At 37.9% G+C, this 19,080-nt stretch overlaps 1 protein-coding gene across 1 annotated transcript; it reads right to left on the minus strand.

The window, feature by feature from the left end:
* Positions 1–3,545: 3,545 nt before the first annotated feature.
* Positions 3,546–18,672, minus strand: PANK3 (pantothenate kinase 3; the record flags this gene model as incomplete). Its single annotated transcript, XM_079702772.1, has 7 exons — positions 3,546–3,675; positions 5,047–5,172; positions 7,330–7,453; positions 8,452–8,628; positions 10,148–10,401; positions 12,190–12,542; positions 18,645–18,672. The coding sequence occupies 7 exons, from the start codon at positions 18,670–18,672 to the stop codon at positions 3,625–3,627; spliced, it is 1,113 nt and encodes a 370-aa protein (XP_079558898.1). The 3' UTR covers positions 3,546–3,624.
* Between the last annotated feature and the right edge of the window lie 408 nt (positions 18,673–19,080).

Below are 19,080 nucleotides of genomic sequence, written 5' to 3' on the forward strand. Positions count from 1 at the left end.
CTGGACATAGAGGAAAACCTTTTCCCTTTGAGCTGCCTCATTTTTCTTACGGAAGTGGACTTTCAGGAACTGGTACTGAGAATACAACAATCACATCTGCACACAAAGGTAAAAAACTCAGGAATCTTCACAGTCTAATATTTGGCAAACAATCTGAACCTCTAGAAGGACTGTCAAGACGCCACATATATTACTGGCAATAGCGCTAACTTTACCTAAACTAAGAGTCCACCTATTTAAACTATAGTAGCTGAGCAAGGAACGCCCTTGTCAATAGGCAAGGAAGTCTACTAGTACTTTGTCTTTAGAGAAGTCAGGGTGTAGAACTGAAGGCCATTAGTTCTCAAAGTCTCTCTGGTTAAAAGGCAGTCTTCTGGGGGTACGGATGGTGGTAGTGGTGGTGGAAAGTTCTAGACCTTGTGTTCTTTACCAAGCGCCCAAGCAAACCGATAGTGATCCTTGCATTTGAAAATGTTATTTTTAAAAATGAAATTAAATCCACAAGTTATAAACAAGATTCTCCTTGTGTGTACAGAACTCAATGAAGAATTAAAAAGGTTTCTTTTTAGTCCTTTAGAATTGGCTTCTCAAAGTTCAATTAGATAAGGTGTGTGTGTGGGGTAAGTCTCTGGAATCAGCAAATTTACTGCAGTGAAGGAAATATACATTTTGAAGACTGATGAGGATGCTCAGGATGTGTCTTGGGCAACTTTATTAGTATCATTAGAAAAATGATACCTACTGTAATGAGATGGCAGGATGCAATGTAAGATGTTTTTTGGAATGGTCAGAAATACAGCTTGTCTGAATAAAATAAACTAGGCCAAATGAGGTATTTCTTATCCCTCTTTACGTATTTAAAAAATAAGGTTCTCACATGTTCCTTCTCTAACATTATTTAAAAAGTCCAGATTCAAATTTAAGTTTTAATGAATACATGGTAGTGTTCATTTTTAAGAGCTAGTTCTAGAAACTACACTAATACAGTAACCACTACCCAAACATGGCTGAGAACCTGAAATGTGGTTAGTCTAAATTGAGTTGTGCTGTAAGTGTAAAATACATACTGATTTTGAAGACTAAGTAGCAACAATCCCCTAACCCAAAAAAACCCCTAAATAACTTTTTATAATGATTACATGTTGAAATGATAACACAGATATACTGGGTTAAATAGAAATATATAATTTAAATGAATTTCACCTGTTTACTTTTTAAATATGTCTGCTAGAAAACGCAAAATTAATGTTGCTCACATTTATTTCTATTAGCACTGTTTAAGAACATAAGAGCTTTTGAGGCATTAAGCTGATTGGGATTAGAACCAAACCTATTTACCACTCTATGCTTATACAAGCATTTTCCTGGGATCATAATAAAAAACTAGAATCTTGGCAGCCTTCATCACAATTCTGTGTTCTTATCAGAAATACTTATTAGAATTACTCCAGTAATTCTAGATTGTACGAGAGAAAAGCCAAGAGCTTTTCTCACAGTGGTGAGATAGCTGCTCACTTTATATGCATTTTAGCAGGTAACTTCAGTTTCAAAAGACAAAAAGTATGAATCATAGTGCCAAATTAACCAAAGTATTGATCAAATTAACTTGTATGTACTTTTACCATTCCATTTGCTTCTTGACAACAGCCCCAAACCTGTAACTGCTAACGTACAGTTTGCCACAGGTATAAAACTTGAAGTTATCATTTAAAAGCAAAACCTTCTTGTACAGATGCCCAATCATGGAATTCTAAAATAAATTTAAAAGATAGCTTTTGGCTGAAATATCTAGTCACGAAAATGGAAACATTTAGTAAGAAAATGTTTAAACACTGTAGGTTTTCAAAATGACCACTGACTGACATGAATTCAAAGTTCTAAATATTCTACATTCTAAAAATTACCTTCACATGCTTTTCCCTCTGAACATAACTACAGGGAGAAATATCTTTATCAAGCACCACCTCTTGAGATTCAACTGAAAATTGTTCTCTACGGAGCAAAACTGCCATGTAAAAAGACAGCGTAATACCTCTTTCCTCCTGTGATATAAGTTTTAAGCTCTTCAGAGTACATCCAGATTTACTGTAATTTAAGGAGGTGAACAGTTTTTCCCAATTTTCCCCAAGTCAACTTCCTAAACCATAAGTAACAGTCTCAAAAAACTTTGCTGAACTACTGGGCCTCCAAAATGTTACTGCCAAAGTGAAAGTCTGAAAAAATTTATAACATTATAAAAAATGACTTCAAAATATAGAATAAATTCCAAGGCAAAAGGATTTACAAATTTTGGAACTATAATGCTTTTATTACCAGAATGTACAAAACATTGATCCTTTTATAATTCTGCAATACTGCCTCAGATTCCCAGTTTCAAAACAACTCGTCTTTTAAATTTCCATAACATCTATTTAGAACAAATGATTTTTTCTACTGTTCACAGTAGAAGACAGTCTTTAGCTTTGATGGTTCAGACCTAATTAAACAGAAATGGCTAACTTTGGGCCTAAGATAAATGTGGTATAGAGAGAAGAGCACAGAACCCTACCAATACACATAAACCATACTCCATTCAAATAGTCCTGGGACCTCACTGAACGGACTTTCAAATAAGTAATTAAGCCTCCAATTAAAAAACATTTTAGGGGCTTCCCTGGTGGTGCAGTGGTTGAGAGTCTGCCTGCCGATGCAGGGGACACGGGTTCGTACCCCGGTCCGGGAAGATCCCACATGCCACGGAGCGGCTGGGCCCGTGAGCCATGGCCGTTGAGCCTGCGCGTCCAGAGCCTGTGCTCCACAACGGGAGAGGCCACAACAGTGAGAGGCCCACATACCACAAAAAACAAAACAAAAAACAAAACAAAACAAAACAAAAAAAAATTTAAATGTACTATCTAATAAACTCAAAATACAAAAAATGCAGTTATCACCAATTATGTGCATTTTCTAGGATTCATTTTAAAATTCAGGCTAATGTTTAACAACAGTATTTCAATTAAATTATGGCATTTGAAAAAGGTTATACTTCTGGGGAAAGAGCACATAAACATGCTTTTTGGGAGAAGATATGTTTGGAAAACAACAGTAATGAATAATTAATATTGCTTTAACATTTCTAAAATCATATAAAAATGATCATCTTTGATTGCCATTTCAGTAAGTTTCGATACAGGGTATGTTACTGTCCACTTACTAGTAACCAAAACACACATAGAACAGACTTGTAACAAATATTCAGAATCAATTCTTTTCATGAGAAACATTTCTGAGACTTTAAGATTCATGTTTGAACATACAGTACTGCAATGTTGGCTACATAAAATAAAATAAATAGAAAATCTTTTTCAGAGGAAGCTCATTAATCAGAGGCTGTATTGCATTTAAGGATTTAACACTGGCTATATACAGAAGGGAAAGCATTTCACTTAGAAATACTTCACATTATTGGAGCTCTCTTTTTAATATGGCAACATATAGCAGCTTACCATTCTGATACTTAAAAATCAACAGGAATAGTGCTACTCTTTCATCCTTTGGTTCCCAGTGACAAATAATGCAGTAATAACACCTCTGGTTTTCAGTTCCTCTTGAATGACATTGATTAACAGAGAGAAACCCGATGCTTTAGCTGAAATTTGGCAGCCCGAGAAGTGCACCAACTGCTCCAAAATATCCCTGCATAATTTAAAAGCAATTATTAATGTAGTGCAGCTTCTAAATGAACATGTAATATTAACCACTATTAAGAACACACTTAAGAACATCGATTCAGAAAGCTACCAATTTGTGTCATCAGTTATTGTAAAAAAAAATTTTTTAACTGTATTCTCAATACATACTTTTTTTTTGTAATGGAATTCCATGTTTAATTGCTCAGTATTTCAATCAACAGTCTACTTGAAACAATCAATGAAGTTTTCTCGTAGTATATATTCTTCATACATTACAAATATTGGGTTGACCAATAAGTTTGTTCAGGTTTCTCCTTAAGATGTTGCAGAAAAACCTGAACAAACTTTCTGGCCAACCCAATACATATATATGTATATGTTTTTGTATTATAATTGAAGCTAAGCATTTTCTAGTTAATTATAAGATATATACCTTTGAAATACCTATTTTTTTATAAAGAGTGGCTGTTAGACACTAAAGCTTCTAGGACTATTGTTGCAGTTCTGGCTCCCCTCCCCTTTCCTGAAGAAAATTCCTTCGGCTCTGCCTGCCGTTCCCACAGCAGAGGACATGCCAGGTGGAGCTGCACAAGAGTACACATTCTGACCTCTACAGCGAAAGCAGTGACAGTGACACATGGAAGCTCATAAGAGCAAAACAAATACTCAGAATCTGTATTATTAAAATGCTTAATAAAATATTCACCTGACCACAAACAAAATAATTCAAGGTAAGTTTACTTAATCCAAAACATTTTGTGAACTGATACTTGCTCCGATCAGAATTTAACTGGATATTGTGATCGAATAGGAAAAAAAAATCTCAAAGAATAAACTCCTAAATGTTAACAGTGGTTACCACTGGAGGTGGGGGTGAGGCTGTGGTGGGAGGATTAAGGAGATTTTCATTGCTAAATCATATATATTTTTATTGTTCATATTTAACATTTGTCCTCTCAGGGGAGGAAAAAAGAAGAAAGAGGGAATTCCCTGGCGGTCCAGTGGTTAGCACTCTGATATCCCACGTGAGGCACGGCCAAAAAACAACAATAAAAAACAAAAGAAACAAAAGAAAACAATTTAACAAAACAAACCCACTAAGTACACAAGCAGTCCCAGTATTTAACGAGCTCACAGACCTGATACTGCTCTTTCTTTTTCAGAAGAACTGTGAGATTCTCATCTTAAAGGGATGTCTGCCAGGTTACAAAAACGCCCACCCCCTAACTCAAACTGAAGTGAGGGAATCAATATACTATTTACGTAAATCACAGTTTTATACTTCACTTATAAAGTACCAGGCAAGGAACAATATATGAAACTGCATTTAAAAGCATGCTATTAAAATTCACAAAACTTTATTTTCATATCATACCTCATGCTCTAGAAACAATGCTTTCAGTTGACCTTTTGACCAATAATCCAGTGCATATGCCAAAAGTTTCATGGAGAGAGTATTGACACGTAAAAAGTTTCCAACAAAGACAACTCTGTTTATTTTCTAAAAGAAAAGAACAAAGAAAATGACTTCAAAAAAGAATTATCAAGTAGATTTTACAATACAATACAGTTTATGAGATCTCTACTTACAAATATAAACAACTACTACCTTGTTTTAGTGCCCACTACATTCCTGGTATATGCCTTCATAATCCTGAATATTTAAAAATTAGTTTAGGACATGTCACTACACTTGTCAAAACCCATAGAATGTACACTAAGAGTGACCCCAAATGTAAACTATGGACTCTGAGTGATGATGTGTCAATGTAGGCTCCTCGATTTTAACAAATGTACCAAACTGGTGCTGGATATTGACAGTAAGGGAGGCTGTGCGTCTGGGGGGGGTCAGTGAACTTTGTACCTTACACTCAATTTTGCTGTGAACCTACAACTGCCCTAAAAAATAACATCTAATTTAAAAAGAAAAGTTCTGGAAAAGACCCTAGTTAAATGATTATAGATAGACTTGTTTTTGAAAATGGCCAATAAGTAATACATTTAGCAAAGAAAGTAATTTGGAGAAATATTACTGATGAGATAAAAGGAGAAAAACCAAGGAAAAGTATCTTAAACATGTTTAGGATTAAAAACAAGCTGTAAACTTGGTCAGCATGTTGCAGTTTATGCTCAGTAATGACACAGAAACCGTGGACTTTTATCTATAGCACTGGAGAGCAAAACTGACTGGGATACTGGCATGCCCACCCAACCCCTAGGGCTTCCAGATGGAGGAACTAATATTTGTTTTGAATCTCCAAAAAACCTATTTCTACTCTCACAATAATATAAGTACTTCTGAGTATACATTTTTGCACACTGAGTTTGAATAGCGTAAACTATGGCCTTAATTACTGTTAATTGGCCAGTGAAAATCTGGACATACAGGGATAACAAAAAAGACCCCAGATTACTGTCTGCCCCCTCAAAGTGAAATATTTCCCAAACCTAGGTTAAAATGCCTGCTAGTGGCTCCCTCAACTAACTTATTACACTGTTATTAAGAAACTTAAAAGACAGTATTCTAATTTTGAATTTAGAGTAATTCAGAGGATTAATTCGAGTCTTTGCACAGTTGTTCTCTCTGCTGGAGCCTCCCTTTCCCCAAATATCTGCACCCATGATTCTCTCACCTCCATCCAATCTTTGCCTAAGAGTCATATTTTCAACAAAGTCTTCCTTTAACTACCCAGTTACTCAGTAATTTGTCCTCTGCCACTCTCTGGTCTACTCTCAATTGTCTTTATCTTGTTTAATTTTCTCCTTTTTAAAAATAGCATTTATCACCTAATACGGAATAATTTACTTGTTTACTACATCACTAGAATGGCTGTAAGCTCCACAAATTCAGGGATCTTTGTTTTCTTCACTAATTTATCTCAAGTGCTCAGAACAATACCTGGCACATGGTACTCTGTAAATATTTACTCAATGAATAAACGAATGAGTGAACAAATGAAGAATTCCTTTAAAAGATTCCTTTAAAGAATTCCTCTAAAAAGTAAAATTCCCAACACATTGATATTTATAAAAATTAAATGGGCAAATACCTCTATTACACAAAGGCAAAACTGTATATACAGTCTTCTTCAAATAAAAATAACCCAATTATGAGGTAAATCTAGCAGTACATGCTTTTTATAAGTATACATCATTCAAATTTCATGTGAAGAACGGTCTCAGTGCCTTCATAGCCCTGTACAATGCTGCTTGATCCATATGCAACAAGGCAGCACTGTAAAGAAGCCGAGGGCAGTAAGAAAACTTCCAAGTACTTCACTAATCAAAGGTAACACTAGCAGGAAAAAAAAAAACCCACCCACTTTCAATAGTGAGTTACCTCAAAATGTCTTATTGTTTATATAGAATTTTTGATTTACAACTTCAAGATATTTAGGTTGTATATTTCTGAAAAGGTTTCTGGATAAATATGAAATGTAAATTATCTCTTTGTCCTATTTCCGAATTGAATTATCTGCTACTTTCTTTAAAGGTAGTATCACAATTGGATAGGTAACATATATATTAATGAACCTTGGGATTTAATGGATTAAGAGATCTCGATCCTATGAGGCCTCCTTAAGGAATACGAAGAAGCCTGCTACATGTATATAAAACTCCAACTCACATTTTTCATATAATTAAACAATTTTTTTACCTCATTAACAGCACACATTCGTGCCACAGAACCAATGTTATTGGTGATAGTAACTAATGTAGCTCTTGCTAGATCTTCTTTACTAACAGATTCTCGCTTCTCCTTATAAATCATATTCCCAAAACTGCAGAGAAATGAAAAACAAACAAAATCAAATCTGCTGATAACAAACAACATTTTGAGAATACAGCCTCCAGATAAATCTACACATGTATAAAATAAGGTATACATGTACAAGGTTACGTACTGACCCAATGAACTGCACGTAGGAAAATACTGGGAACACCCAAACATCTATCAATCTATGATACATTCATACAATGAAATACCATGAAGCTGTTAAAAAAAAAAAAGGAGGGAGGGAGGAAAGGAAGGAAAAAGAAGACAGAGGGTAGGGAGGGAAAGAGGGAAAGGATGAGGGAAGGAAGAGGGGAAAAAGAGAGAGCAAGAGAGGGAGGGGGGCAGGCAAACAGACTAGGCTATACTGCTGTTGTAGACTATACAGTCCTCCCTCTTATCCACGGGGGATTGGTTCCAGGACCTTCCTTGGACACCAAAATCTCTAGATGCTCAGGTCCCTTGTATAAAATGATGTAGTATGTGCATATAACCTATGTATGTACGTGAAATCATCTCCAGATTACTTAATAACACTTAATACAATGTAAATACTATGTAAATAGTTGCCTGTGTGCAGCAAATTCAAGTTTTGCTTTTTGCAACTTTCTGGAATTATTATTTTTCCAAATATTTTCGATCCAAGGATGGTTGACTCTGTAGATGCGGAACCATGGATAAGGAGACCCGAGTGTATACAGTATACTATATAATGGTATATAAATGTTACCTTCTAAAAGTTACCTTCTGTAAGGGGAGGATAAGGATATTTATTTGTATTTGCATAGAGAAACACTGGAAGGATACTCAAGAACTAATAAAAAGTTTCCTATAGTGCATTCAGGGGAGACTTCTTGATGTATATTTAATTTAATTTTAAAACGACATCAATGTTCAAAACTTAGAACTAAACTGGGTAAGAGGAAGCCCCTTACAACTTCCTGATACACTGCTTTCTAAAAACTAAATAAGCAACTTTAATTACAATGTAAATGTTAAACTTACCTAGATGCTACAGCCCAACCAGGCAGACCAAATCTTTCATAATCTCCTCCGTAAATATCACGGACCAGCTTGTCAGCTTGGGTGCTGTCACCTTTGGATGCCATTTCAAGAGCCTCTTCAAAACTTTCACAGCCAGTCAATAAACTACATAAACCAAGAAAGGTACCCCCTCCAAGGCTAAAGAAAATAAAGAAACTTAGTAAGTTGCATTTACACACTGTATTCTTTCTCCAAAGCAAAAGCATGGAGCACTCATTTATTCAATAAACATATGGATAGATATTGCTAAACCTAAGAAAAACAGCAAAACCAAATTTGTCAGATCAAAGAATAAACCAAAGGAAAAAAATGTTGTCGTGTAAACAACAGGACACAGAAGACCTTTTGTATCTTCTAGTATCTTTACCTGATACCTTACACTTTGTAATTGCTAAAAATAAATTTTTGTGTGTGCATGAAAAAGGAGTGCTAGAAATTAATACCGTACAAATTAAAAGGAGAAAAATTGTCATTCTAAATGGTTTCCAGGAAATAATTTTGTGAAAGGCCTATTTACTTAGCCTGATAAGGCTGAAATCAACTCAATGTGCTACATTAACGTTTACATGACTCCGATATGAATACAGTGAGGACATTTATGTCAGGCTGGTCATCATGTTAAAGACAGAAATTAACCTGGTTCTATTATTCTTTTGGATATGCTCATAAAATGAAATTATGCCACTCTAGCCCCTAAAATCAAAACCTTTGCTCCCTAGTCTCACCTAAATTTCTAACAGGTTCTATTCCTGAATCACTGTTGGAATTTAGTTAACAGACTGAATTTCTGTCTTTTTGAATTGACTGAAGTAGGTAGTACTTCCCTGTAATTCTTTGGCATAGAGAGTTTCAACGGAGGTAGACTTTCAGCCACCACAGAAATAAAGTACTAATTAAATTTAAGTATTATTCAAATAGGAGTACTACATTAAAATGAGTTTTTTTCGGGACTTCCCTGGCAGTACAATGGTTAAGAGTCTGTGCTCCCAACACAGGGAGCACAGGTTTGATCCCTGGTTTGGGAACTAAGATCCCACATGCTGCACAGCATGGCCAGAGTTTTTTTCACAAATCAATCTAATTTAAAGCATCCTAAAATCTTTCTTCCTCAATTAAATAAATAGGAGCCTCCAGCTAACTTAAAAGGTGATAAAGTACATATTGGAATCATAAGGAAAAATTTTAAATCTCATTTCACATTCATATTCCAGGTATTAAAGAAAAGAGTTCATGTTAAATTCATCCTATATGAATTAATTACAATGTTGCCAAATACTCCACTTAAATGTGAATCAAATAAGAATGTTTCAAGCTTTAGGCTTAAATATATCTATATAAAAATGAGAAAAATGCTTTGGAAAATAAAAATGTTATTAGAATTATTCCAGATAAAAATTCACTCTTTTCATTATGGAAATTTTGATGCCAAATGATGCTAACCAAATATAAACATTTAATGATTTTAGTTTGAGTCTACACACATGCCTTATAAAAAAGTATTATCTGCAACACTTTAACTTACACTTACACATCTACATTTTTAGCTGTTGCACAATACACATTAGTTTTTTGATGAAGCTAGCATTAATATATAGATTTCACAATTTCTGTGTAGAAAACAACATGAATGCTGCCTTAAGAACAAAAAGGTTACTACCTTGTCCCAGTTACTCGTTTATAGTTGTCTTTGGAATGGACTGCTAAAATACTGACTCCCGAACCAATGTTTACTACCAGCAGTGGATAGGGATCATCCAGGTTGAAAGGCATCTTTTGGCATCTCTCAGGTTCTGAGGCATTAGCAAAATAATAGCACTCTGCTTGTCCATTGAAACTGACAGAATCTATATACAGCAAGCCCTTTACAAGGCAGTCAAGTTCATCCAGTTTGTGCAGGTGGAGGTTTCCAATCTGTAAAAAAACACCAAAGCGAGTTTTGTAAAGTGAACAAAGGAAAGCATTCAAAATACTTGACTTGACTATACCATATAATTTCCATGTACTTTACAAAACTTCAAAATCATTTACAACCCACACATTTTCACTTGTTTTCTTTTGTGTCAAAATCTCTTAGGGACTTCATTTAGTCCTGTGGTTCTCAGTGGTGGTGGTATTACTTCTAGAGGCGTTTTGGAAATCTGTGGGGACTTTTTAGTTTTCACAAAGATGGGGAGAAGGGGAGAATCAAACTAACATTTACTGGGCAGGGACTTGGGGTGCCAGACATCCGCAATGGGTGGGGCAGTTGTGCAAAAAAAAGTTAACCCTTTCCTGCATTACCTTTGAACATTATGACAGACATTTTTGTAGGCAGCAGTAGGAAAATTTGTTTATAATTATCTGAGCCTATGTAAACACGAAGTATTTTATCTATATGTGTATAGACACAAGGTGTTCTTTTTTTTTTTTTGTGGTACACGGGCCTCTCACTGTTGTGGCCTCTCCTGTTGCAGAGCACAGGCTCCGGACGAGCAGGCTCAGCGGCCATGGCTCACGGGCCCAGCCGCTCCGCGGCACGTGGGATCTTCCCGGACCGGGGCACGAACCCGTGTCCCCTGCATCGGCAGGCGGACTCTCAAACACTGCGCCACCAGGGAAGCCCACAAGGTATTCTTTACGTGGTTTTAATACATACTAAATTTGCTAGGAACGCAACCACCACATAAACTGAGGAAGTGTTGTACTTTTTACTGTTTGGAACTTTACCTTGTGTTGTTTAGCATCTTCGAAAGTTATGTCACAACAGCAATACCACTTAATTTGACTCTCCAATAAAACATACCTTATCAATCTTAGCAGTTGTGGCTTTAGAAATTAAGTTCAATCTATGTACATACAAGCATCTAAATCTGACTACTTCATTATGCCCTCTTGTGTGATCATACCAGAGAATCTACCTACTGATAATATAAATACCTTAATTTCCTGTCTTTATATTATAGTTTGGGTACTAATGTGAAATTATTAAATTCATTTCAGATTAGTAAAGGTATATTATAAAATATTTACTATAAAAGATCTCAGCTTAGATAAGCTTTTCAATTCTCTAAGGACTTATTAGGTATCACTCCCCCTTGTGTTCCCATGGTACCTCTTTTCATAGCAATAGTATTAATTATAATGCATTGTACTTCTTAATTATAATGCACTGAACTTATTGTTCACTTAAATGTGTGATCTAGGATACGGCACTCTTTGAGAGCTAAGTCTGTGTCTTATTCCTAGCTGATTTCTCAGTGCCTAGCACAATACCTAACACAAACTAGATGTTCAAATATTAGCTTAATAAATGATTGAGCACCAACAAAAACAAATATTATAAAACTTCATCACTAGAAAATATCAATATTTCTTTAAAAAAACTTAGAACTCCGTAATTTGAATACCAGCATCTCCAAACAATGGCCAGGTGAGAGCTGCCAAATTCACTGAAGTCTGCTTTTACTGTAGCTTTGTAGCAGTTCCTAAATTTAGCAGGTTTTACCCCATATTATGTACGATAGGCCCAACTCTGGCCAGTTTTTACTCATTGTATAAAGGTGTTTAAATGCTCCAATCAAAAGTAAGTCATGAATACATACTTCCCCTGTATCAGCAGGGGGAACTAGTCTAAGAAACATACCAGACAGAAAACGAGCCTCATACTTTAAAAACGGAAGAGAATGGGTATCAATTTTTGCCTGTGAGTGAAATACCTACTGTGCGAAAATCTTTTTCAAACTTGTAAGCACCACCTCCTGTAGCACATAGCACCGTGTGTAATGTTGAGAAGTTTTTATCTCTTCCCATTTGGATAAAAGTAGGCAGGTCCTGGGTTGGAAATCTGATAAAGTGCAAGTTCCCTCTCCGGCCAAAAAGTGTTAAATCTTTCAGTTCAAGGTGTACATCCCGAATACCAGTGGATCCATAGGCTACATTAGAAGTCAAATATTTCCGGATACTTTTTAAGCTCTCAACTTCTTCTTGTTCTTCCTCTGCTGTGATATCGATAGGTTCAAAATATGAGAGCTTTACCAGAGTTCCCCCGATGTCCATGCCAAACCATGGGAAAGCTATGGATAAAAAATAAATATCCTGATTTTAGAAACGCAAATTAGGACCTAGTTAATTAGCCACAAGCTTCATTTACCCTGAATCATGCATTCAGTCAATAATCCTTTTTTTTTTTTTTTTTTTGCGGTACGCGGGCCTCTTACTGTTGTGGCCTCTCCCGTTGCGGAGCACAGGCTCCGGATGCGCAGGCTCAGCGGCCATGGCTCATGGGCCCAGCCGCTCCACGGCATGTGGGATCTTCCCGGACCGGGGCATGAACCCGTGTCCCCTGCACAGGCAGGCGGACTCTCAACCACTGTGCCACCAGGGAAGCCCAGTCAATAATACTTCTGAGGTAAGACAAATCTATGTGAAACTCACCCTTTTCCCTTCAAAGTGTTATTCCGTGTATTTTCTAAAAACCCGTAACTCAGCATGCCTGGGGCTGGACCAGGGCCTTTTAATTCCTGGTCTGGTAGGCATTCCTTTTCATTTATTACATATTTGTCATGTGCCCCAGGAGATTAGGAAAAATTTGGACCAATCTGGTTTTAATAATAGGTCATCACCTACGGCTTGAAAATGTTTCTAAGATTTTAATGTAATAAAATTGGCCTATAATCACTTCAAGTAACCCAAGGGAAAAGTACCTCCTTAAAAAGAACTTTTTTTCTTTGCTCATTAAACTTACTAGGCTTCTTTAGTGCATGTGGTTAATAAAATTAGCTGTTGATAACGTTGAAGGTAAATCTACTTGGAAACAGGCACATTTGGGGAGGTAGCATCATCTGGGTTTGGGACTTGGTGCTCTCTCACTAACTGGGCTATATGACATTGGAAAAGCCATTAACCTCTCAAATCTTAGTTTCCTTAAGGTCTGTTTCTATTCTCTGGGATCTTAATCATTATGATAGAGACTCAAAAATAATTTAATACTTAAGATACATAGATTACGAAATGCCTAACATGTATTTAACAGTTTATTATGTATAAGTTGTCAAGGAAATTTAGTTCCCTCTAAAATCCTACTTTGTTTCTTATATATTCATATTTTATATATGTGTGCACCATTAGAAACCGGGAACATACGATTCAACAAGAAAAGGTTCTGTACATTTCTCTATACAGGCACAATGCTTTTGTCACCTATAGATTTGTATAAACAACTAAGATGCTGAAGAAACTAAATTTTCTCAATTTTGTTGGGTAGCTAGCAATGGAGGCCATCTTTAATAAGTAAAACACTTTTATTGATACATATATTTTTTTGGCCACGCCTCGTGGCTTGTGGGATCTTAGTTCCCTGAACTAGCGCCCTGCGCCCTGGGAGTGAAAGCGGGGGCTGCAAGGGAATTCCCAGTAACACACTTTTAAAATGAATGGGAGGCCATTCAAGACTCACCTCACATCTAGACTGTTAGATACGTCTAGGTCTGTTCTCTTAGGGGTATCTGCTCTTAAAGGAAGAGTAACTGGAGATGCTATATTGCAGACCATGAATGTCTTGGTTACCTTAATATCCAAACTAGAACATTATAGGTCCCTTCTTTTGCACAGAGATCCTTTCAGCTCGGCAGAGTTCTGAATTCATCTCCTTAGGCCAGAGAAATAATCACCATTCAAAAAGTATGGGAGAGGCAACAAGAACACAGAAGACACATATTCTTAATTATGATCCACTCCTTTCATTTAGCAAGTGATCTAATTTCCAGTGCATTAAAGCAAATACTTATGCTTGTTATTTTGTCACTAAAATGAGAAGGGGAGGGGGCACACAACTCAAACTTTATTGATCTGTGATAAAAGTACAAAGTTATTAAGGACAACCAGTGGCCCACTAATACTTCCATGAGGTAAGAAAAATACCACTTTCCAAAGAAATCAGGCAAATATCTAAATCTATAGCTTTGTTGCTTCTGGCCAAGGGACAGGTTAAAAGTAGGTCACCAGTGCATAAGCATCCTACTTCTTCATACAGCCTAAACATTTCTCACTCTTTCAAGAATAAAACTCTCCACTGTCAAGGTGAGAAAAATGAACCAAAATACATTTAAAGAACAAAACATACCTTCCATAAATATAAGTACTTTGATGATGGCAAATAAACATTACCTTCTACAGACTTTGAGCATTTCCTAGAATCTCTCATGATCTGTTTACGTGGCCTTCCAAAAAAATAGTAGTAGCTCCTATTCTATTTCTCACCTGAGCCTAAGAGAACTGCCATTAGCTCCCCATAAGTAACAAAAATATCCAAAACCAGCATAAGCAGAGTGCTACCAAGAAATTATCTTTCCTACTAGGTAGATTAGGTATGCAAAAGAAGAAACCCACATGCCTGATCTTTTTTTTTTTTTTTGCGGTACGTGGGCCTCTCATTGTTGTGGCCTCTCCCGTTGCGGAGCACAGGCTCCAGACGCGCAGGCTCAGCGGCCATGACTCACGGGCCCAGTCGCTCCGTGGCATGTGGGATCCTCCCAGACCGGGGCACGAACCCGTGTCCCCTGCATCGGCAGGCGGACTCTCAAACCACTGCGCCACCAGGGAAGCCCCCTGATCACCTTTTTAGCCACAAGGGCAGACTGTTAATTTCTAACAAACTGCGTTATAAAAGTTTGGTGTCTTGTTAAGTGTTGGTAAGAGGTAGCGGAGAAACTTTAAGGAGCTATTTAATTGCTATTGGCCCCATGCAGATTTTAGCCCAAAGGGATCCTATGCCAAACTAGAATTTAATTGCTCTTGAGCAGAAAGAGAAACCAAATGCTGAAAATGTTCAGAAACATTGGTGGATTATTTTAAGGAACAAAATTCTAAAATGATGAGCATGTGCAATGGTATCTTGAACCAAATACGGTTCAAGTTCCTGAATAAAAGACATTTCACTCTTCCCAATAATCATTCCGAATAAAAATGTTGTTTTAAAACAGACTAAGAGGGGCTTCCCTGGTGGCGCAGTGGTTGAGAGTCCACCTGCCGATGCAGGGGACATGGGTTCGTGCCCCGGTCTGGGAAGATCCCACATGCCGTGGAGCGGCTGGGCCCGTGAGCCATGGCCGCTGAGCCTGCACGTCCGGAGCCTGTGCTCCGCAACGGGAGAGGCCACAGCAGTGAGAGGCCCGGGTACAGCCAAAAAAAAAAAAACAAAAAACAAAAACAGACTAAGAAAATAAACCATACTCACACCTTCAGTATTATAATTCCTCAGAAGAGCTTCAGAAGACTTTTCCCCCCTTTGGTAAATTAGTTACATCTAAGAGAATATTTGAAACTATCACCTCCAACTGCACCTTACTATCCACTGGAAGTGATCATTCTTAAGTAATGACTCAATTTACAAACAGGCCAATCAAATTACATAGAAGCAAACGGCACACATATGCTACATACTTCTCTCTGGTCTTGACAAAAACTTCACATACATTACTGCTTGGGTTAGCAAAGCAGGCACCCAAACCTACACTGCACCAAATGAAAAAATATATATATGTATATTAAAAAAATCTTTTATTATCACCCTGTTAATCATGTTACATGCTCTACAGGTAAGCAGAATAGAGGCTGACCCTTACCTTAAAAAATCATGTCAGTTGAGGTACGCCACTGTTTAGATTTTTACTATTATTTAAGTAGCGTGAAAAACACAAGTAAAGGTAATGCAAACATTGCCACTGTTTTGGTTCTAGCAAAAAATTTTCATTAATGTTTGACTTCATTCTTCCCCTGGAGTTGAATTAACACATAATTTCAAATGCTCATCTTTTAGTTATACAATTTAGAGGGTGAAACCAATTCCTTTTCTTATTTTCTGGTTAAATACAGGCATTTGGTTTATAGGCTGGTATATACTAGTGATGTATCAAAAAGCAATGTTTTCTAACACTTGGGTGAGTAACTGTAAGAAAATGTGTGAAGCCAAAGTCACTTGTTTAACTAGTATGAGATACAGTTTTTAGTTACTAGTGCTGCTCTACGGATTAAATGACGCAATGCATGTAAAGATAGTGCCTTTCATACAAAGTGCTCACTAAATTTATGATTATAAAAAAAAAGAAACCCTACGCAAGAACTCAAAAACAACTGTGTCTTTAGCTAAACTGAGTGGTTTGAAACATCAGAAATAATACTTTCCAGTTATATATATATATTTCCATGACAGTTCATAGTTGAAATACTTTCTTTCCCACACACAAAAGAAGAAGATGTTCTTTATTTTTACTGTAAAGAGCTGAGTAGACAGTAAAGTCATCTTTTACATATAGGAAACTGGAAATGTTATTTCAGACCTCTAAATCATATTAATTGACTGGTTTTTCAGCATAACTCTATTTAACATTAATGGCCTCACAATGTACCACAATATATTAATAAGCAAATTACTTCTAAAAAATAGGTGTTCTTTTATTTCTCAACCTAAAGTTTATTTTATAAACTCTTAATTATCATCTTTGCTAGATATGAAACACCTTTGCCAGAGATGGTATTCACACCTGATTATAAGTTTGCCCAAATCTAAGTAATCAAATCGCTGTCATGGCAAACATAAAATAATACCATAAGGGTCAGAATATGAGCTTGTCATTTTTAGGTCAGAATATGAGCTTGTCATTGTTAAACTCATTTTACTAAATGGAAATTCTAACACAAGCAGAGAAAACCTGTGTGTTGAGGGAAGATGTCCAACTGTTCTACATTACTGCATCTGTTCAAGATTATTTAATTCAGCAAATGTAAAGTAAAATAGTAGTATTTCTATATTACTCTCTCATTTTAAGACTTCACATCACTATTTCATAGACTCCTGAGCGAGAACTCTTCAGCTATCGCTGTTTTTTTTTTTTAAATCATTGTTTAAAAAGATGTTTTAACTGGCAGATAAAACTACCAGATCAGAAAGGTTTGTGCTTCTCTAAGTATTTAGACTACGCCCTACAGGTGCAAAAGAAAGAACACAGGACTATGAGTCAGGTGACTTAGGGCCCTCAACCTCAGTTAGCAGAGTTGGTTGGTGCAGCCTTGGAAAATTTACTCTGGGGCTCAGTAAGTTCAGTTTTCCTCACCAGTAAAATGAGAACCAAATTATCTCACATTTAAATAACAATTAACAGTTTTTGGAGTGCTTTGGTATGTTGCCTCTCCGTGGAGGTTTTCAAGACCGGACAGGCGGGAAAAGGCTGTATCAGTGCTCCCGTTCTATAGTAAGAGATTTCCTAGAACTGTTGGGAGGATCACACAACACTGCAAAATGGCAAAACACCAATACAATTCTAAGACAGAAGCATGCATCCCGCATTCCTAGTCGCTCTGGAAGAATGAACTTCAAGTATGACAATCACAACGGCTGAGTGATTAAATAAGCCATTCACAGGAGTAAAAGGTTTTAAAAAGGCTAAAAATAAAAGGAAGCAAATAAAAGTTGATCTCTCTTTAAGTATGGAAAGTTTGGGGTTTTTTTCTTTTTTTTTTTTAAGTATAGGCTATATATATAGTCGTAGAAAAATGTCTACGGGTAGTCACCAAAATATTAACAGTGGTTAGCTCTGAGTGGCGGGAATACGGATGACTTTGATCTTTTTATCTCTGCTTTTTAAAAAACAAACATGAACTAGTTGTTATTCTAAACAAGTCACGGCACTTACCCACCGGTAGGTTACACGCCGTGTTTAAAAGCTCTAATTATAACAACAGAGACAACTCCCAGGAACCCACCGGGATTTCAAGGACACAAGCAGAAAGCTCAGAAATCAGTTTAAAAAAATTAAAAAAAAAAAAAGAGTGGTAAATGTCCCCGCGCAACTTGACATCTGTGACCACCCATTTTCAACTTGACTTCAGAGGAAGCTGGTAACTCTGGTCTTGCCTGCCAAACCCCAGAACAAAAATTCCCCCTTGCACCTCCCAGCTCTCGAGGAGGAAAGGCTAGGGGGCGGCAAGCGTTCGTCAACCGAGCGTAGGGGGATGGGGAGGGAGCCTCGAACCGGGTGCTGCAAAGGTCCCTCCGCCCCCATCCCGTGCTGGGCGACGGCTGGGAGCGACCGGCTTCGAACCAGGCCACCACAATAAGGGGCTTCCCGACGTGGCCCAACTTGCTTTCCCAACCCGACGAGCCCAAGCCCCCATCTTACAGGGTTTCTTGGCATCCTTGATCTTCATGGCGTCGGCCTGAGGGGCGAGAGGCAGCCTCGGGTACGGCGCGCAGAGGGTTGCGGCGGCGACTCCGGAGGTAGCTGGGCCGCGCGGGGAGGCCCGGCCAGTTCCTCCCCTCAGGCCGGGCGGGGCGGGCCAAGGGAGGAGCGGGGGCGCCTGAGACGAGGCCCCGGCCCAGGGGGCGGCCCCCCCACCCCCGCGAGGGGCGGCCGGGACCGAGCGAGCAGGGGAAGGCCGCCGGCCTCGCCGCTCCGGGGCCCCCCGCCGCCGCTCCAAACAAAAGGCCCCGATCCCCCGAGCCGCCGCCGCCGCCACCGCACTGAGAAGCTGCCCGCCCAGGCGGCGCCCACGTGACGCGAGTGCCCCCTCTCTCCGCTCTCCGCCCGGCTGCTGGGGATTGTAGTTCCCCGGGTC

This window comes from Hyperoodon ampullatus, assembly GCF_949752795.1.
Source record: "Hyperoodon ampullatus genome assembly, chromosome: 4".
Taxonomy (NCBI): domain Eukaryota; kingdom Metazoa; phylum Chordata; class Mammalia; order Artiodactyla; family Ziphiidae; genus Hyperoodon; species Hyperoodon ampullatus.